General features: G+C 48.8%; 4 protein-coding genes across 4 annotated transcripts; 3 read left to right on the top strand and 1 right to left on the bottom strand.

Annotated features, from left to right (window-relative positions):
• Positions 1-586: 586 nt before the first annotated feature.
• On the bottom strand, positions 587-2,077 carry N7484_005774 (glycoside hydrolase family 16 protein; the record flags this gene model as incomplete). Its single annotated transcript, XM_057116193.1, has 3 exons — positions 587-1,314; positions 1,369-1,929; positions 1,984-2,077. The coding sequence occupies 3 exons, from the start codon at positions 2,075-2,077 to the stop codon at positions 587-589; spliced, it is 1,383 nt and encodes a 460-aa protein (XP_056972076.1).
• Positions 2,078-4,458: 2,381 nt separating this feature from the next.
• On the top strand, positions 4,459-6,805 carry N7484_005773 (putative sister chromatid separation protein (Src1); the record flags this gene model as incomplete). The annotated part of the gene is made up of 2 exons (XM_057116192.1): positions 4,459-6,014; positions 6,163-6,805. 2 exons carry the CDS (start codon positions 4,459-4,461, stop codon positions 6,803-6,805), a joined length of 2,199 nt encoding a protein of 732 aa, XP_056972075.1.
• A 6,495-nt stretch (positions 6,806-13,300) lies between these two features.
• On the top strand, positions 13,301-15,838 carry N7484_005772 (Zn(II)2Cys6 transcription factor; the record flags this gene model as incomplete). The annotated part of the gene is made up of 4 exons (XM_057116191.1): positions 13,301-14,280; positions 14,329-14,763; positions 14,814-15,699; positions 15,815-15,838. The coding sequence occupies 4 exons, from the start codon at positions 13,301-13,303 to the stop codon at positions 15,836-15,838; spliced, it is 2,325 nt and encodes a 774-aa protein (XP_056972074.1).
• A 512-nt stretch (positions 15,839-16,350) lies between these two features.
• On the top strand, positions 16,351-16,611 carry N7484_005771 (uncharacterized protein; the record flags this gene model as incomplete). The annotated part of the gene is made up of 2 exons (XM_057116190.1): positions 16,351-16,429; positions 16,472-16,611. Coding segments are annotated over 2 exons (219 nt in total), but the record flags the coding sequence as incomplete, so codon positions are not given.
• Between the last annotated feature and the right edge of the window lie 161 nt (positions 16,612-16,772).

Here is a 16,772-nt window from a genome sequence, read left to right as displayed (position 1 = left end):
GTTGAGGGGAATGTATCATTGACTCTGATTCAATTGCATCGAGCCGTCATTTCCATATCTGGTGCCGTTTCAAAATATCAGCAAGTATCATGGCCATGGTGAACGGTGTTGTATATGAAGCTCAGGGAGTTCCCGGTCATACGACTATACGAAAACTATACGAAATGGCCATCCTGCAGCAGTATGCGCGGCATCACTACACCTTTGACTTATGCATGTATCAAGATCCCAGCGATGCTACGGATCAATATGGTCCAAATTCTGCTCAATGGAGCTTATTTTGATTCTCAAGGCCTTTTGCCTATTTGCAAGCAGACGAAACATAATACAGGAAGCCGTGGGATAAGTTTCACATCACCATGTCAAGAATAAAACAGTCCCCGGGGTGTGTGTGTGGCACGGAAAGAAGGCATAGACAAGAAAATCCTTGAAGGTCATGGGCGCCAGTATGCAGGGTAAAAATCAACGAGCAAGAAATGGACTTCGAAGCCGGCCCCAAAAAAAAAGTATAAACGCCGTTTCGAGCTCATTCCATCGTGAGTTCATGTGTGATAATAGTACAGGTCGGCGCGAAGCGAAGTTTCATTTAAAGCGAAGTGAAAACTCCGCCAAGGAATGCATAAAGAATGCCGATGGCAGCGGGGGCCACGGTCAGGCTCACTGCGCTATTAACCGAGGGAGCGACGTGCGAGGTTTTGGTTGGAGTAGATCCAGTGTTGGCAGTAGACTTCTGCTGAGTCGGAATGCTCTTCGAAGCGGAACTGGTTGCATCTCTAGTCATGTTGCCCAAAGACGTCTCAAAACCAGATGGGAAAAATGAAGCCTGCGAAGAAGCCAAGGGTGCTGATATAGAGGGGGAGGTAGACTGTGGAAGTAATCCGGTCTTAGTTTTTGAGTCCATCGGGGTATTGGGTGGGGGGAAGTGCTCACCCAAAGACCCCCCAGTGGGTGGTGCAAATTTATGACCAGAACCAGATTCCCAGCCAGCGCTACCAGTCGATCCGGCGGTTGGTGAATCAGTGGCAACCCAAGGCCAAGTATCCGGGGTGGTCCAGGTTGCAGTCTCCTTGTGAGTTCCATCCCACGGGATGGGAATGCTCACTGTCGCGGTCACAGATGGTGCGGACTGGGTTCCTGTAGGTTCATCGGCCTTATTGCCATTGACCTCGCCTCCGTCTGAGGTGATGGACTCCCATGTGCCAGTCTTGTCGCTGTAGCTGTACGAGTTTCCGGTGGAATAGTCGGTCACGGTCATCGACTTCATGTACATGGTGAAGGGACCCTTGCTATAGTCCGTCTCGCCACCCGCCCATTCTATGAATCATATCAGTGCACTTATCTTTATTTCACGATATCACTCATACTTACGAATGGTGCCACTGGGATTGCTCGAGTCACCACCAGCCCACACACCAACTTTGATCATCATTGGTGTCTGTGGGTACTGATTGCTATCCGCAGTTGCCGGAGTGAGAACGCGGATATTGGTGCCATCAATGGCCCACACAGTCTGGCTACTCGTCCAGTCGACGGAATAGGTGTGGAACTCATCGTGATTTCCAGAATTGGCGCTGAAGGCACCACGGTCATAGGTGCTGGTGTCACCTTTGCCAAAGTAGTTGGTCTGAACCTGAGTGTTATCTCCTCCAAGCCACTCAAAGTCGATCTCGTCAAGGTCATCTGACTGGAGGACAGCACTGCTAACGATTCCAGTTCCAGGGGCAGCTTTGATTGTGTATTCAACCCGGCCAAACATGATGTAGAAGTTGGACTGGATCAGAGGGCCATCACCCTTCTTGGCGACCGTGAAAGAGGCACCATTAGTAGAATCATAGGTGACAGAGCCAGACGCCGTGAAGGCGGAGGATGCACCCGAGGTGAATGCAAAGGTCTGATCTGATTTTCCAAGTGCGGGATCCGCAGGGCAGGCTGTTGTCTGTCAGCTTGCATGTTTTGTTTACATCTGGGGCTTCGTTCCCTTACTTTTCTTGATCGGGTTGCAGCTGGTGTACGTCTGGGCGCTCACCATAACAGATGAAACCAGAAGGCTCAAAGCCACACCCAGAGTCAAATGCATGGTGGGCAAGAGGGGAGCAGTAAAAATGCGAAAGAGATAATCAAGTAAGAATCACAGCAGAAACAATAAGATTCAACTGGGAGTGTATGGTAAATGGGAGAATGGGAGAACGGAAGGGGATGAAGAAAGAAGAAAGCAGAAATCACAACAAAGTCAAGGCAACTTCAGATCTTGGCGCAGGTTTTTTTTATATCCAGGCAGGTGCCAGCCACCACTATTTCACTACTTCCATTCAATCTAATGATCCGTGGATCCCCAAACCTGTCATTGGTCCAATCAGCGTTGGGCTTTCCAGCACCACGTTTGGGGGCTCCGGATCCCTGATCATCAGGGATTCAGGGTACAAGGGTCTGTCTCCCGTGAAATTATTGCATTATCTTCCAAATTAACACGTTGCTATCATTGGTCTACTTCAAAACAATTCTAGCTCTTCAGGTTCCTTGCCATATTTCATATTGAGAAAGAAGAACAGGCTCATGACCACTCAAAAGGGGCGCAGGCAATACATCGGGCAGATGTGGGTCCCAGCCTCTTGATTTCCCAAGTTACCTAACATAGTACACCGATCATTTGCAAATCGAGTTTCAAGGTGCTAATGATTGCCAGCAGAAATGATGACAAGCCCTGCATGACAGAGCCAAGGTATCATACCTAAGCATAATGCGTCATCTCTCACTCGGTCGGATCAGGGTACCCTCGAGAGCTTCCAAAAGTCCAATGCTGGCAACGAGATTGACCATGGATTTCCAGAAGCTTTTGGCCAGCGCGGGCCATTCGTATATCCTTGATTATCCTCGGCAACGTGGTCAGTCTAGATTTCGGCCCATTTGGAAATGTCGATCCAACGCGGATGCAATGGAGATCCGGACCGCCACATGGTTTGGGCCCGATCGGGCCTCCAAGCTAGATCCGTGCAATATCACCAGTCTTTGAAGACCCAAAAACTAATACAAAAGATAAAAGGGGATGAAGTATGGAGTGTCTTCTGCATATGTGTAATGTAACTTGGCGGTCCATTTTTTCGAGTTGTGCAGATGTGACACTATAGGCCCTATCGGCTCCCTAGTTGCTGATTGGTAGACTAGGTGAGAGGTCCTTGATCACTGAAAATTTAACCTAAAATATCCTATCAGTCCTGCAGTTTACGACGGTTCTGGGTCTAGTCCATGGTAGATGGGCGACATAGTTATTGTCCGTTCTGATATTTCGAGGCGATCCGACAACGGTTGTCGGAATACCAGGCAATGGGACTTGGGCGAAGCTAAGTCTATTTATAAAGCCGAGCAGTCGGAACATTAATGCGAAGCCGGTCGTTTTTCAACATAGATACATTCGGCTCACAGTACATCATTTATTTCGCATCATCACATTAGCAGAATAGTCGACCTATCTTCACCATAGTCAAAGATGGACTAGTGCTGAGCACGTGCAGCCCTTAGCACCCATGATCACCTGATGGTGAGATCGAGGATGAGAACCTCTCGATAAAGTGTATAACTAACCTTGCCTTAACGTATAGGAAGCAGGGCTGGAAGAAAGAGGTAGAGCAGCTCGAGGTACAGGTCATTGATTGAGACATACAAGACGTCTATAACTAACCACATGGACTAATCACTCGCTATATATATCAGTTGTTATAATCATGAGCCCTTCGCCAGTCTGAATTTTGACGCTGACTTGGGATCGTTACCACCTAGAATACTATGCTTTAAAACGATGATAATGTAGCCGGTCGGGTTGCCCTGTTGAGATAATAGTGACAACACCAACCCTCCTAGGTTCACGTAACGGTAGAGCTGTCGAGATCTTGCATGAAATGCTTAGAAGCAGTAGCAGATATGCCTATCCTGGCAACTTACACAATTACCACAGAGTATCAGTGTTCCGTCAAAGTCCACAACCTTAACTATCTATTCAGTTTTGATACTGACAATGGTGGCGTGTCCAGTCACGTGCCTTCTTTGTTTGTTTAGTGCGTCATAGGACAACTTCCAACTTCTTACTCTCTTTTGAGTTGCCTTACTCTGTCATTTGATACTGATCCTGCTTGTCATACCTTGGTCAAAACGAAGGTATATGCCACAGCATTTGCACCGGAAGAAGCCAACATCGCGACCATTTGACCCACACCCCTTGTTGCCGTGGCTACGAGCCTAACAAACCGCCTCGGGTCTAATTGACAGGTGGACAAACATCCACTCCCATTTTTCACCCTTCATCCTCAGGCAACATTCCAAAAAAAGGAGCGATCGCTGGTCTTGCAGTCGCGTTGCAAACCTGACTCAACTCACTGTGCTCTGTCACAGTCCTTGTCTAGTGTGTTGGCGACCTGAGCTTATCGCCTATCCGCTGAAAAATCGACACCCCCACGCGCATCCACCATGGCGGACGAGCTCGAGTACTTGCAGCCGGACTTCGACTTGAACTCACTTACCGTTCCACGTCTACGCTCAATCCTCGTCAATCACGATGTGCCGTACCCGGCCTCCGCGAAGAAATCCCAGCTGATCCAAATCTTGGAAGATGAGGTACTGCCGCAGGCAAGGAAGCTGCTGCGGGATCGTGAAAGAGTACGAAGGACAAGTGCGGGTATTACAGACATGGGCAGCCGAGCGTCATCTGTTGCCAGTGATCAGTACGATCGCGACTCTATGCCTCCGCCACCAACGCCATCCACAGTTGCATCGACCACAGGAACCAGACGAGGCACATCGCGACGAAGTGCCCGTGCATCGACTACAGAACAAGACGAAAACTTCGCTCCGTCTACTCCTGTGCCTGCATCAAAGCGAAAAAGCGCAGCCCGTTCCGTAGGCAAGCACCCCCGGGCTTCGGATACAGAGACCGGCGATGACTTGATGGCGACCCCAACCGTGGCAGTCGGTGCTTCACCTCGGAAATCTACGACAAGGAAGCTTCGGCGCAGCTCCGTTCTTCCCTCGACGGAGTCCGACGAATTCACCCCATCCGTCAAGGCTGAGCCTAGGGATGAAAGTGTCTTCACTGATGATAATCCTTTCCAGAGTGGAAGTCCCTCTGAGATCCAGCGAAGCAGACCCGTAAGCCATGATGGTAAAAGAAAGAGCGGTTCACGCTTTTCGACTGAGAGCCCGATGAAGAGTGGCTTGCGGTCACGGAAATCAGCAACCCCGGCCAGCTTGAAACAAGAAGATGGAATCAAGGCTCCTGCCAGAGATTCCTTTGACTTTGCTCCTCGACTGAGGCCCACAAAGGAGGAACCAGAGGAGTCTGAAGAAGAGTCCGAAGATGAAAGTGAACTCGGTGCCGGGGAGGAATTCACACCGGAGGAACAACTCGCTCTTGAAACCGAACAGTATGCGCCAGGTCCCCAGACTCGCAAACGGTCTCGGAAGCAAGGATCTACTAGTGTGGTAGCTTCCTGGCTAGTGATACTTCTAGTTCTTGGGGGCTTCGGTGCCTGGTGGCGCAAGGAAAAGATTGAGATTGGGTACTGTGGTCTCGGAAAGCCCACCTGGTCGTTAGCTGAGACCAATGTACCGGAATGGGCTAATGTTTTGGAGCCGGGCTGCGAGCCGTGCCCGCCACATGCATTCTGCTACCCGGATTTCGAGGCACGCTGCGAACATGACTTTATTCTCAAGCCCCATCCTCTCTCTTTGAATGGCTTGGTACCTCTACCCCCAACATGTGAGCCTGATAGTGAAAAAGCACGCCGTGTCAAGGCTGTTGCCGACAAAGCCGTGGAAGAACTACGGGAACGCAGAGCCAAGTGGGAATGTGGCCAGTTGCAAGATGAAGGCAAAGATCCATCCCCTGAAATCAGTGAGCCAGAGCTGAAAGAGGAAGTCGCAAAGAAGCGTCGCAAGGGTCTCAGCGACTCCGAATTCGATGACCTGTGGAAAGGTGCCATTGGTGAGATCATTGAGAAAGACGAAGTTGTAAGCAAGACAAAGCAGTAAGTTTTCCCTCTCTTGGGGACATCCCCATGTATCATTGGATACACTTTTTGTTCCGGATCTCCATATTCCGATACCTATTTCTTTTGAAGGTCTTCGTTCTGACATTGCGCACCGGAACTAACAGAGGCGGCATCGCTATTACAGACCTTCCGCCGTCCTCGTCCTCACATCAACATCCACTTCACGACTCCCCTTCACATGCGCCGCCCGCCGCTACGTTCGACTCGCTCTCCTCGCGTATCGACTCCCTCTTTCACTTCTAGTTCTTGGCGTTGCTTCTCTTGCTTATGCTCGGGCTCGTGTTCGAGCCCGACGCTCGGACATTGCCCGTGTGCCCGAGCTAGTTGCTACGACCCTCGATCGTCTTGCCACGCAAGCTGCACTGCATGCCCGTGGTGGTGCGATGGAACCTTATGTCCCAATTGGGCAGCTCCGCGACGATGTTCTCCGCTTTGAATTGCATGGAAAGCGGCGCGAAGAATTGTGGAGCCGAGTGCGTCGCGTCGTTGAGGGAAATGCTAATGTCCGTGCTGCCATTCGTGAAGGCCGCAGCGGTGATGTCGCTCGAAGTTGGGAATGGATTGGCGGCATTGGCAGTGTCGGCACCAGCAACGGTAGTCTGGGCAAACTAGACGATAGCACTCGCCGTGATAGTGGTAGGCTGTCCTTGTCTTCCCCCTTGAGCAATGCCGAGACCGATCGCCACATTGTTGATAACTCCGAGGATGTATCCACTTCCAGCCCCAGACAGTCCCGCCGCTGGGACGAGGGCCGTCCAATCTACTAGTGGATCCGCTACCAAAATGAGGACGATTTGGGCATTTCTGCATCCTGAGATGCATCGTCTCCATGTCCTCGCTTATTTTCATGTGCCACACGAGACATCGTTTCTGTTGGGTCTTCTTGCCGTCATCTGAGGCCTCTTTCAATCTCCCATTCTCATAGTACATATTATCTATTCGTGTTTATTTTAGTTCCATTCACCAAGTTCAATACCCCTTCTGAAATACACAGTCATCATAATTCAATTCGCTAGACAAATTAGGATAAAACTGTCCGGTATATGTAGTCAAGTTTCTCTAATCAACTCAGACGACGCTCTGAATTGACGATCAATAAGATGCTATGTTGCCCGAATCCTGAAGCTAGCTTTTCAAATCCCGAGGCACTAACAGACCTCTACGCACCCTGTAGTTCCGTAATGCTACTACTACATTACCACACCATTTACATTATGCTATCTAAGGACCTTGGAAGGTAAGGGGAGTTTCAGCAGATATGCATAGAATTCCGAATAAGTTTTCAGATCTAGATAACTCGACAGGGGTAGCCCTGCCGCAATCCAAACTTTCGGATAACGTCTCCGGTATCCTTGGTTACACTGTGGTGAACCGGGCGTACGGTATTAGAGAATGTAGAGCGGGTCTGCAGACCCGAAGCCGTAGCTCGCACCGAAGTCAAGCCCAGTTCAAGCGGTTTACATGAAGTTGCCTACGCTTTACCTACTCAGGGAAGTCCGAAACTGGTGCTTGCGTTGGCTTTCAGATAGTCACAGATAGTCAGCCATACAGTTCACCGGTGTGGGAACCATCTGCAGAGTATTCGAGCGTCAACTAACTTCCCCTGATACAATTGGACGAGAAAAAGTCCACACTAAACCCACCTATGGGAAAATAAACCCACATGTGGTGGAACCGAAGATCCCGTGATGCACTGCATTGCGGTAATGTAAAGCTGTGGTCTACAGTTAAGACCAGGGCTTGCATCTACATCCTTCGAGTATGTAGGTACAGGTGCATACAGCACGATACCCAGTTGAAGTCAGCCCAATGATAGACCCCGATACGCGAGAAATGACATCGCTGTATCGTCCTGAATCGAAGTCTCCACAGAGAGTGTATAAGTTAGGGTTTCTTGCATACCCTCCTATTATAGGGCCTTCATTCGTAGCCCTAAGACCGGATGTATTTTCCTCGTTCTTGAAGGAGACGTTTGCCTAGCCCTAATTCCGCTGACCGCTTGTTGCACTGCACTGGGGCGATGGGGTATAGGTTACAGTAGTCGGTACTACTAACGCCTCCGTATCGTACATAACCCGTGTATACAAAGTGCTTCAACCTATGAATGAACGAGTGGATGCAATAACCGAGAGGGGCACTTTACACTACTACAGTATGTGTGGACGAAACATTCGCCCCGCTTCTGTGGCTTCCGACATACTTTCGCTTCGCATGGCTTTAGTCCAGGTAAATGTGGAACTTTGTGCCTTGAGAGATAAGTATCAGAAATGCTTCCCCTTCATATTTGGGTGGGTTAGATTGTATCTGATTGAATTAGATCTTGATTCCACCTGGCCTTGCAAGGGGAGACTTCGGGAAGCGCCAACCTCGGGATGCATACGAATAGCTTCCCGGCGTTGAAAGGATCCTCGGGATCTATACATAGCCAAGCACAAGGATTTGTATTATTGTACATAGTACATAAATACGAACCGATGCGGCCTTTTTTTTTTTTATGTAGACGGCCCAGTTTAGTAGTCTGCCGCCGAGGGACCGGTGTAAACCCGAACCGCCGGGTCGTTCTGCAGGATACCATCTCCTCAACTGAGATAGAATGTCGTAGACCATGAGAACTGTTGCAATCCTTATTGCTATTTCGCTATAGCCTCATGACGTGGGTGGGGTTGCATTTGTCCCAGAAGAGAAAATGCTCCTGAGACCGAGCCGACAGCTAAGACTGCTGAAGAATTTGCTCGGCAAAGATGTCAAATCAAATGCATCGGAAAAATGATCCTGATGATCAAGTTGAAATCCAGCGTGAGTTGGGCTTTCGTACCTTTTGGGTGTTTAAGCGATCGTTTTTGGTAATTTAGAGTTTCCTAGACCCTCCCATCCACACACATGGATCTACTGGGAGTGCGTCATGAATCGAGATTAAAGAATTTGACGGAAAAGGTCGCCGGCACCACTCAGTAGCTGTGAATCTCGATCCACTTTGATTAATGAGTGTCTAACAGTCAACTTCTTAGTGGATACGGGTTGTATGTAACCCTTTCATGAAGGGTATCTGTGGACGTTATAGATCGAATTTCTCCCCCTGTTAACTGATGATCCGTATTCTTCGCTGTTTGATTGATTCATCTTGCTTTTTTTGGGTTTCGAAAAGTTTTGAAAAGTAGAATGTATTTTCAACAGAGCCGTTTTGAATGGATTGTGACCAAGCCACCAGAAGAATGGCAATTTATGTCCCTTAGTTACATATATCCACATACGTCATCTGATCAGAAAGATCACCCAAAGGTTCCCCACAAAATACCGAACCGTTGGTCTTTTAAAGAGCCTGCAGAGGAGGATCTGGATATGTCATACTGCGTATTTACCGTTGTGTTCGATAAATCACATAGAAAGAGCGCCAGTGGTGGCGAATCTTCGGGCGTCTCTGGTCTGTCACGTTGTCATTCTATTCGTCCGGCTCGGGTGGATAATACTTCCGACCAACCATGCTCCGCCATTGTCCACCAAACTCAGCCACGTTGAAATACGATTAGAGAGGCACGTTCACTTGCTGTCTCTCGTCACTCAACCGCAAGCGCCGCACCGTGATCTGACGCGTGATAGGCTTCCCCATTGCTTACCACGACAAAGTGGAGGGTAGCCACAGTGGAGTCACCATTGCACTTGGTGGAGATAGCCCATGGCCGACGTCTGCGGCCTGACGTTTTTTGTGCACCGTGGCAACCGCTACAATCTGAAAATACGCCAATGCAAGCAACGCATTTTGGTCCCTAGAGTATGTGTAACAACATGGGAATCGGCAGATGATGTTCATATCCCAGATGTCATGACTTTCAAAATTCTGGATCAATATGACATCGGGTTGGGAATGGAATGCAGATCTTGGGTACAGTATGAAGTGGATTTCTGAAGACTGACTATGCCTCAAAAAGGAGTACGGGCAAACCAAAGCAGGGAAATTGCCCTGGATCTGGCCAATGAGACCCAGCGGAAGTACAGACTCGGCCGATCGGAGCTAGATTCGCAGAATTCTGACGCCAAATTGGAGATCCGTGGGCCTATCAACCCAGACGGAAATAGTTTCCGGGGTTGAATCTGCCTCTGCCAACAATGGTTTCCCCCTTGTTACCCACTCCGATCCATCGACGACTTATATTTTCTCTTTTTCTGCTGGAGAAAATGGAAATTTCCCAAAGAGAAAAAAAAAATTTAAGGAAAATAAAAAAAAAGAAACCCAAAAAATCCCAGAAAATCCAAAAATCAAGGGGAATTACCTGGCCCCAGAGAAGAACGATCATGGAAATCGTGGATAATCAAGCCCACGGCTCAGATCAGATCCAGCCATGGTCATTATCACCACATGCTGGACCATGTTTGTGGGATGGACCTACCTATCAGGACAATTTCTGACCTTTGGAGGAACAAGAGGCTCCGGGGAAAGGATACCAGAGCAGCATAGACCGCGCCGGTAGGGTCTGTGGTCGCTATTCCCGTTCGGTTTACGTGTAACTACCCTGTCATGGTTTTGTGGGTTGCCCACAGAAAGGGGGAAGGATTGAAATACATAGTTCGCAGTACCTGAACGTATGTGTATGGGAAGTTTTCTGGTTCTGGGTTTCTGTGGCCCCGAAACATAGGGAATGTCAGCTTTGGAAAGATCCACTTCCGCCACACACGCAGCTCTCGATCTGTCTGTTTCTTTTCCTTTCTCAACGCACAACTCTTTCCCTCACAGGACCCCTCCTTCGTCCCGTCCGACACCTCCACCTTCTTCTTTGGCCACTCTTGGGACAGTGCGCCGGTATCTTTGGCGTTGAAATTACATGAGGAGCTTAGCGCCCGACGAATTAGCACCTTGAGTCTTCTCGGACGGGTCCGTTGATATGATTCGCGTGGGATAGAAGATGTTGTATTAATGACTTACTCTGATAGAGTCTTGTCTGGCTCTTCTCTAATCTCTTATATTTCTGGATTTGATTTCTACGTGCTCATTCCTGTTCATTTTTACCCTTCCCTTGTTGTCTCCAGTTACTGCAGCTTTCCCCCTCCCCACCCCGCCCGCGATGGGCGACGCAACCCGGCCGTTCAGGCCCATTGCTCCCCGGACCTTGCCCTCAGGCGGCGCAGTCGGAGTCGGACAAACACCCCCCAATGGAGGACCGATGGAAGAGGGTCGAATGAAAAGAGCTTCAACGGCATGTAAAGAGTGCCAGAGGAGGCGAACAAGGGTACACGTCCAGAACTTCCCCTTTTCCCAGATTCATCTCTCTTTCTCATCTACTTTGACCCGTTTTTCTCTCTCCCCCTATATCCCCTGGTTGCAATCGAATACATATTCATTCATGTCTCTGACGTTTGTTCTTTGCTCCAATTAGTGTAGTGGGGTGCCTTGTACTGAATGTACGAATTCAGGAAAGGAATGCATATTCGACGAATTATCCGACAGGCGCCGCAAAGCCTCTGCGAAGAAAACTCAGGAGGAACTTACCAGTCTACGAGATTTTTTGGATCAATTGTTGAGCGCTTTCCGCAGCAATGATGGGGCTGCCGTGCAGCATCTCATCAACACCATCCGTGCCGGCGCGTCACACGATGAAATCCGCCAAATTGTCCTCCAAATTCATGCTCAATCCTCCGGCTCATCCCGTCCAAACGACATGGATCCAAACATGATAAATGATCATATGAGTAATTTTTTTGATTCTCATTAATATACTCGTTCCCCGCATACGAGGGGCTTCCTGTCGCATACCACCGGAGTGACTCAAAAAATTATAACGTCTGTCGCATGCTAGCATGAACCATCCGCCTGATTCTGCGCCGTCAACCCAATTTTCTTTTCAAAACCATATGCGCCTCCTTGGTTTTCTGATGGTTTCTTTGATGTTTATTTCCTGTTGATCATGTTGGCCCGCCATCATTCAGTCGTTCTTCTACCCGCGCGTTCTCGCGCTTGGAACTCTCTCCATGGAGACTCGTCCCATGCATCCGCCAACAAGAGCGGCATGTCATCTCAAAAGGGCAATTCGCACTATGTTGACCCTGCATCCAGGGCATTTTTCAAACCAGTGATCTTAAACATTTGTGCATCTCTTTTTTATTTCCGCCCCCCCCCCTTCAAATCGAGCCCTAGTCCTGTATCTACTGTCTCTCTGGTGGAACCCCTATACCCGACGAAAACCCTTCCGACACGTTCCTATCAAAAGTGAAAGCTGCCATGCGTATTGCCGAGCTCGGTAACGCGAAGTCCAAGCGGGCTTCAGACGTCCTGCAGTCTTTATCGCGTCTGGCTTCATGCGAATTTTCTAATTTCATTAGGGTGACTTTCCATCCTATCAATTGATTTGTCATTGCATGGGGCAAATGGCTTCCAATGAAATGGTCAAGCGGGACGAGATTGTCGGTTTCGGTCTCGGTCTCGGCCTTCAACTGAGTTCCACCTCGTCTCAGATGGGGCCGTCTAGGTTAGCGCTAAACGCCGAAAATGACCCAGATATCCATTCTACATTTGATCTTGGGTAACGAGATTGCATTGCAATTGGGCTTGATCAAACACTGCATATTTCCTCTGGTCCAGCCTGATTAGGCTTAGAGATCTTTATCTGTAATGTTTGACAGATGATTGGTACACTTATCTCCAGGGATTGTCCTTTTTCAATTTCAGATCGGGAGGTAACTTCTAATACGAATCCGGAGGAAAAGAGCTTGGCATCATTCATGTCTACAATTTTGCCGCGAGCAATGACAACTTGACCGGCTTCGGCCTAGCAGATTGTTCAACAATAAACTCAATCTATCACTTGTCTTCTGTCAAGCCAGGCTGCTCCCCTGAGACTATGCAAGCGCCTGATGTGATTAACCCGCGATATGCATTAGTACCTGAACCTAATGGCCCTACGTACCATCATCACTCTGCAGTGCTGATCACACCCGAGGACTAGGCCGCGCGAATTCCGTAAACTAGAACATATTAATAAGTCTTGGCGTATCTGATATCAAATCTAGATAGTAAAAATCCCAAATCAACCTCTAGTTGAAAGGCAAGAATCCGGGGCAAGTGGAGAGGGAGAGGCAAGAGGAAGCCCCGCACGCACACCGCGTGGAAATGGATCTCCACCTCTCCCCGGATTCTTCTCCTCCCCCTCTCTTCAAATCCGACTCTAAAAAGCAAAGGAAAAAGAAAAAAATCAAAATCAACACCCCCACTCACATGGAGCAAATAGAATGCACATCATCGCGTGACACGTTCTAGCCTACCGCCGATCTCGATGGCTATAAGTAGCGTGGACCCAGCCACGCAAGGGTCGATAGGGCCTGGATGGTCCAGAAGTGAGGATATTGAGGCTGCCGATGCCTGCACACCCGGACGCAAAAGAAAAGCATACGGCCCAATACCGACACCAACTCAAAAAAATGCCGCCACCCGTCAGAAGATCACCCGAGCTTGTGACTCGTGTAAAGTCAAAAAAACGAGATGCACCGGCACCTTGCCTTGTACTAGGTGTACTCGCCTTTCACTCGCTTGTGAATACAACGCTGCCTACTCGAGAGGTTTGCCTCCGGCTCCCTTACCAGGGTCACCTCTGACTCCGGGTGATAAGGTTCGACGTGTTTCAGATACCGGGCGTCTGTCTAGTGGGTCTCGGTCGAGGGGGAGTACGGGAATTCTGAACTTGAACTCGAATTCTAATTCGACAGCAAATCTGTTGGTTGATGGTAGAGATGTCTTGAGTAGTAGTTACCGGGGAACGAAACTGCAGCGCCATGCAGCAGTAATTTCTTCTCGGAACTCGCCTGAACCGGGCTCGACGGATTTTGAGGGCAATTATCTTGGTCCTGCGTCTGGGATCTCATTTATCAATCGGGTCTGGAGTCGGTTGCATCATGATGAACGTACGCATATTCCAGATGAGCTGCAGAATGAGTCTTCTAGGAATACGGCCGTGTTCATGTTTGGAGATAAGCCATATACTTATCCTGAAAATTCGGACTTTGCCCTTCCGCCTATTGAGAGGGCTATGGAGCTGGTAGCTATCTACTTTGACTTCTCCATGGTCACTTATCGATTTTTGCATCGGTGGAATGTAGAGGGCTGGGTCAAACAGATCTACGAGGATAATATCTCTATATCAAATCTGCCTGTTGGGAATATGGTAGCCCGGACGGCGATTGTACTGATGATTTATGCTGTGAGCACCCTTCACCAAGATCCTGAATCGGCAGCTGTGGCAGAGGCGCACAGTAAAAGGTGAGTTTTTTCTTTTGGTCTTGGCAAACAAACTACTGATATCTAAAGTGAGCATTGGTTTACCGCTGCCAAGTACTTGTCTTCTTTGGAATCAGGCCCTCCGCGGCTAGAGACTATTCAAGTACGACTTATCCAATGTCTTTATCTTCTGTCATCCTCACGGGCCAATGAGTGCTGGTACTCGTTTGGAACCGCATTGCAAGTTGTGACAGCCCTTGGACTACATCGAAAATGGCCTGCCAAGATTTCCAAAAATGGATGCTCATCTCTCGAGTTGGAGCTTCGGAAACGCATATTCTGGAGTGTATACACTCTGGACAAGTATCTTAGCATCATGTTTGGGCGACCTCGCTTACTTCATGATGAGGACATTGACCAGGAACTACCTGATGAGATAAATGACGAGGATTTACTGGAAGAAGATCCTATGCAGCGAACAGGTGCCACGGATAGTATGATGATTGCCTCTGTTCTTCATTACCGGTCAGTCGCATCAATTCTCTATTTTCCCAATCCTCTTTGACACATTACAGACTCGGCCGCATCTTAGGAGAAATCTCCCGTCAACTTTACAGCATCAATCCTCTCTCCCGCGACTCCCCATTAGACACCGCCGTCCGTCTTACGTCCGAACTAGAAAGGTGGAAAGAAAGCGTTCCACCCCTCTTCAATAGCGTCCAGCCTACCAGTCTAATTCCACCACTATGCCGCCAAAGCCAGGTCCTCCAACTGGCCTACTCTCACGCCATGATCCACGCCACCCGCTCATTTCTCCTAAGCGACTTTACCGATCTTAGTCGCAGACCCAGAGACTCCCACTCAATGGTCAGCACCTACGTCCAAAAATGTATCCAAGCAGCCGAGGACACCATGACCCTTATAGACAGCCTCGCCCAACGAAGCGTCTTCATCCAGTCCCTCTGGTTCACCCATTACGTGGGCTTCTGCGCTATCCTAGTTGTCTACATCTACATCATCCAGCAGCACCGCCAGTCCACGGCCCCGAGTGCATCCGTCGGGAGTCCTGCGGACACGGACAGAATGCAGTACCTGCTTTCACTAGCAGAAACATGTCAGCAGCACCTTGCAGAAGCGACACGGAAGAATTGTCCCAGTCGACGGTATAGTATTATTCTCGAGGAGCTGAGACGGGAAGTTCATAGGCAGATGGGCTCGGATGATCAGTCGGGTAGTCTGGCCCCGACACCAGTTGTGTCGAAGCCGGATCTCCGCTCGCAGATTCTTACCGGTGTTTCCAATGGTGATGATCACCCAGTTCAATTTGATGCGAGGAGTCTTGACTTCGCGAGTATGCCGGCTATGTTGCAACCACCCGAGATTGGGATTAACCCCGTTGAGGATGCTGGACTTCTCGAGAATCTCGAGGGCTCTTATTGGTGGGCTCAGCTAGACTCATGGGTATGTTTAGCGACCTGCCTATCTGTTTTCTTGTTTCGGTTGCTAATTCAAAGTTTGTAGGCTCTGTCTAGTTTTCCGAACGAAACATCTGGACTCAATTTCTAGGTGACCACAGCCCGGCATGTCTAGCCAGTCTTGATATCAGGCTGACGGTCACTGTACATAGTGTGAATATACCCTTAGAACTTGGAATTGAATATACATACGGCCTGTCTTCGATGTTCCCTTTCCCACAAAAACAAAATTGAGATATCGATGGAGGGATTAAGGATCTGACCAAATAAAAACAAAAAGAAATGGACTCGCGGGGAATCGAACCCCGGACCACTCCCATGCTAAGGGAGTATTATACCACTAAACCACAAGCCCATTGTATATGAGAGGTTTAATAATAATGTTTAATAAATGAGTTTCAAGAATTCTTGGCTAGTGCTAGACCATGGCTACATCTGGAAGACGACTGGCCAAAGGAGTCAACTCCAGCACCGATAATATCTATCAAAAATTTTATGAACATATCTTTTCAAATATAACATGAGCCTTTGCTCTTATCTGTCGAGGTTGGTCGTCAATTTATCTACCTTCTCGTAAGTTGCGTTATCCCATGGTCGCTTGAAAGAAATATATATCCGTGTTGTACGGGAAATTAGACATTATCGGGGCAAGCTGAACCAAACAGTTCCCACTGGGCCCTATACCTCCAACGAGCTGTCTAGTAAGGCAGCACAAAGTACTTTATTAGACATCAGCCAAGGCTCAGGCTGAATCTCAGCCCATGGTGATACTCGCACAGTGATGAAAGAGTTTCTAATGGTGGAACTTTTCAGAATCGCCGATGTACCGAGTGGCCAGGAAGGCCCTGTGGATGGAAACATGAGATCCTTCCATGGCAGTTTGAATACGCCGGGATAACCTGTCTGAGTTGAATTTTGATGGTCCTGGCTGTGCTTCAATGTTCGGTTGATGAACAGAGAGTTCCTAAGCATGGTGGCTTACTGGTTAGAGACCCTTGGAGACTAAGGTTTGGGAGAATGAGAATGCTCTGGAGGCTGCGAATAATGAGCAGCCCAAGC

Source organism: Penicillium longicatenatum (genome assembly GCF_028827895.1).
Source record: "Penicillium longicatenatum strain IBT 33135 chromosome Unknown contig_3_segment0_segment0, whole genome shotgun sequence".
In the NCBI taxonomy this organism is placed as follows: domain Eukaryota; kingdom Fungi; phylum Ascomycota; class Eurotiomycetes; order Eurotiales; family Aspergillaceae; genus Penicillium; species Penicillium longicatenatum.
The sequence above is the reverse complement of the archived record's forward strand: the minus strand, read 5'-3'. Positions and strand labels throughout refer to the sequence as shown.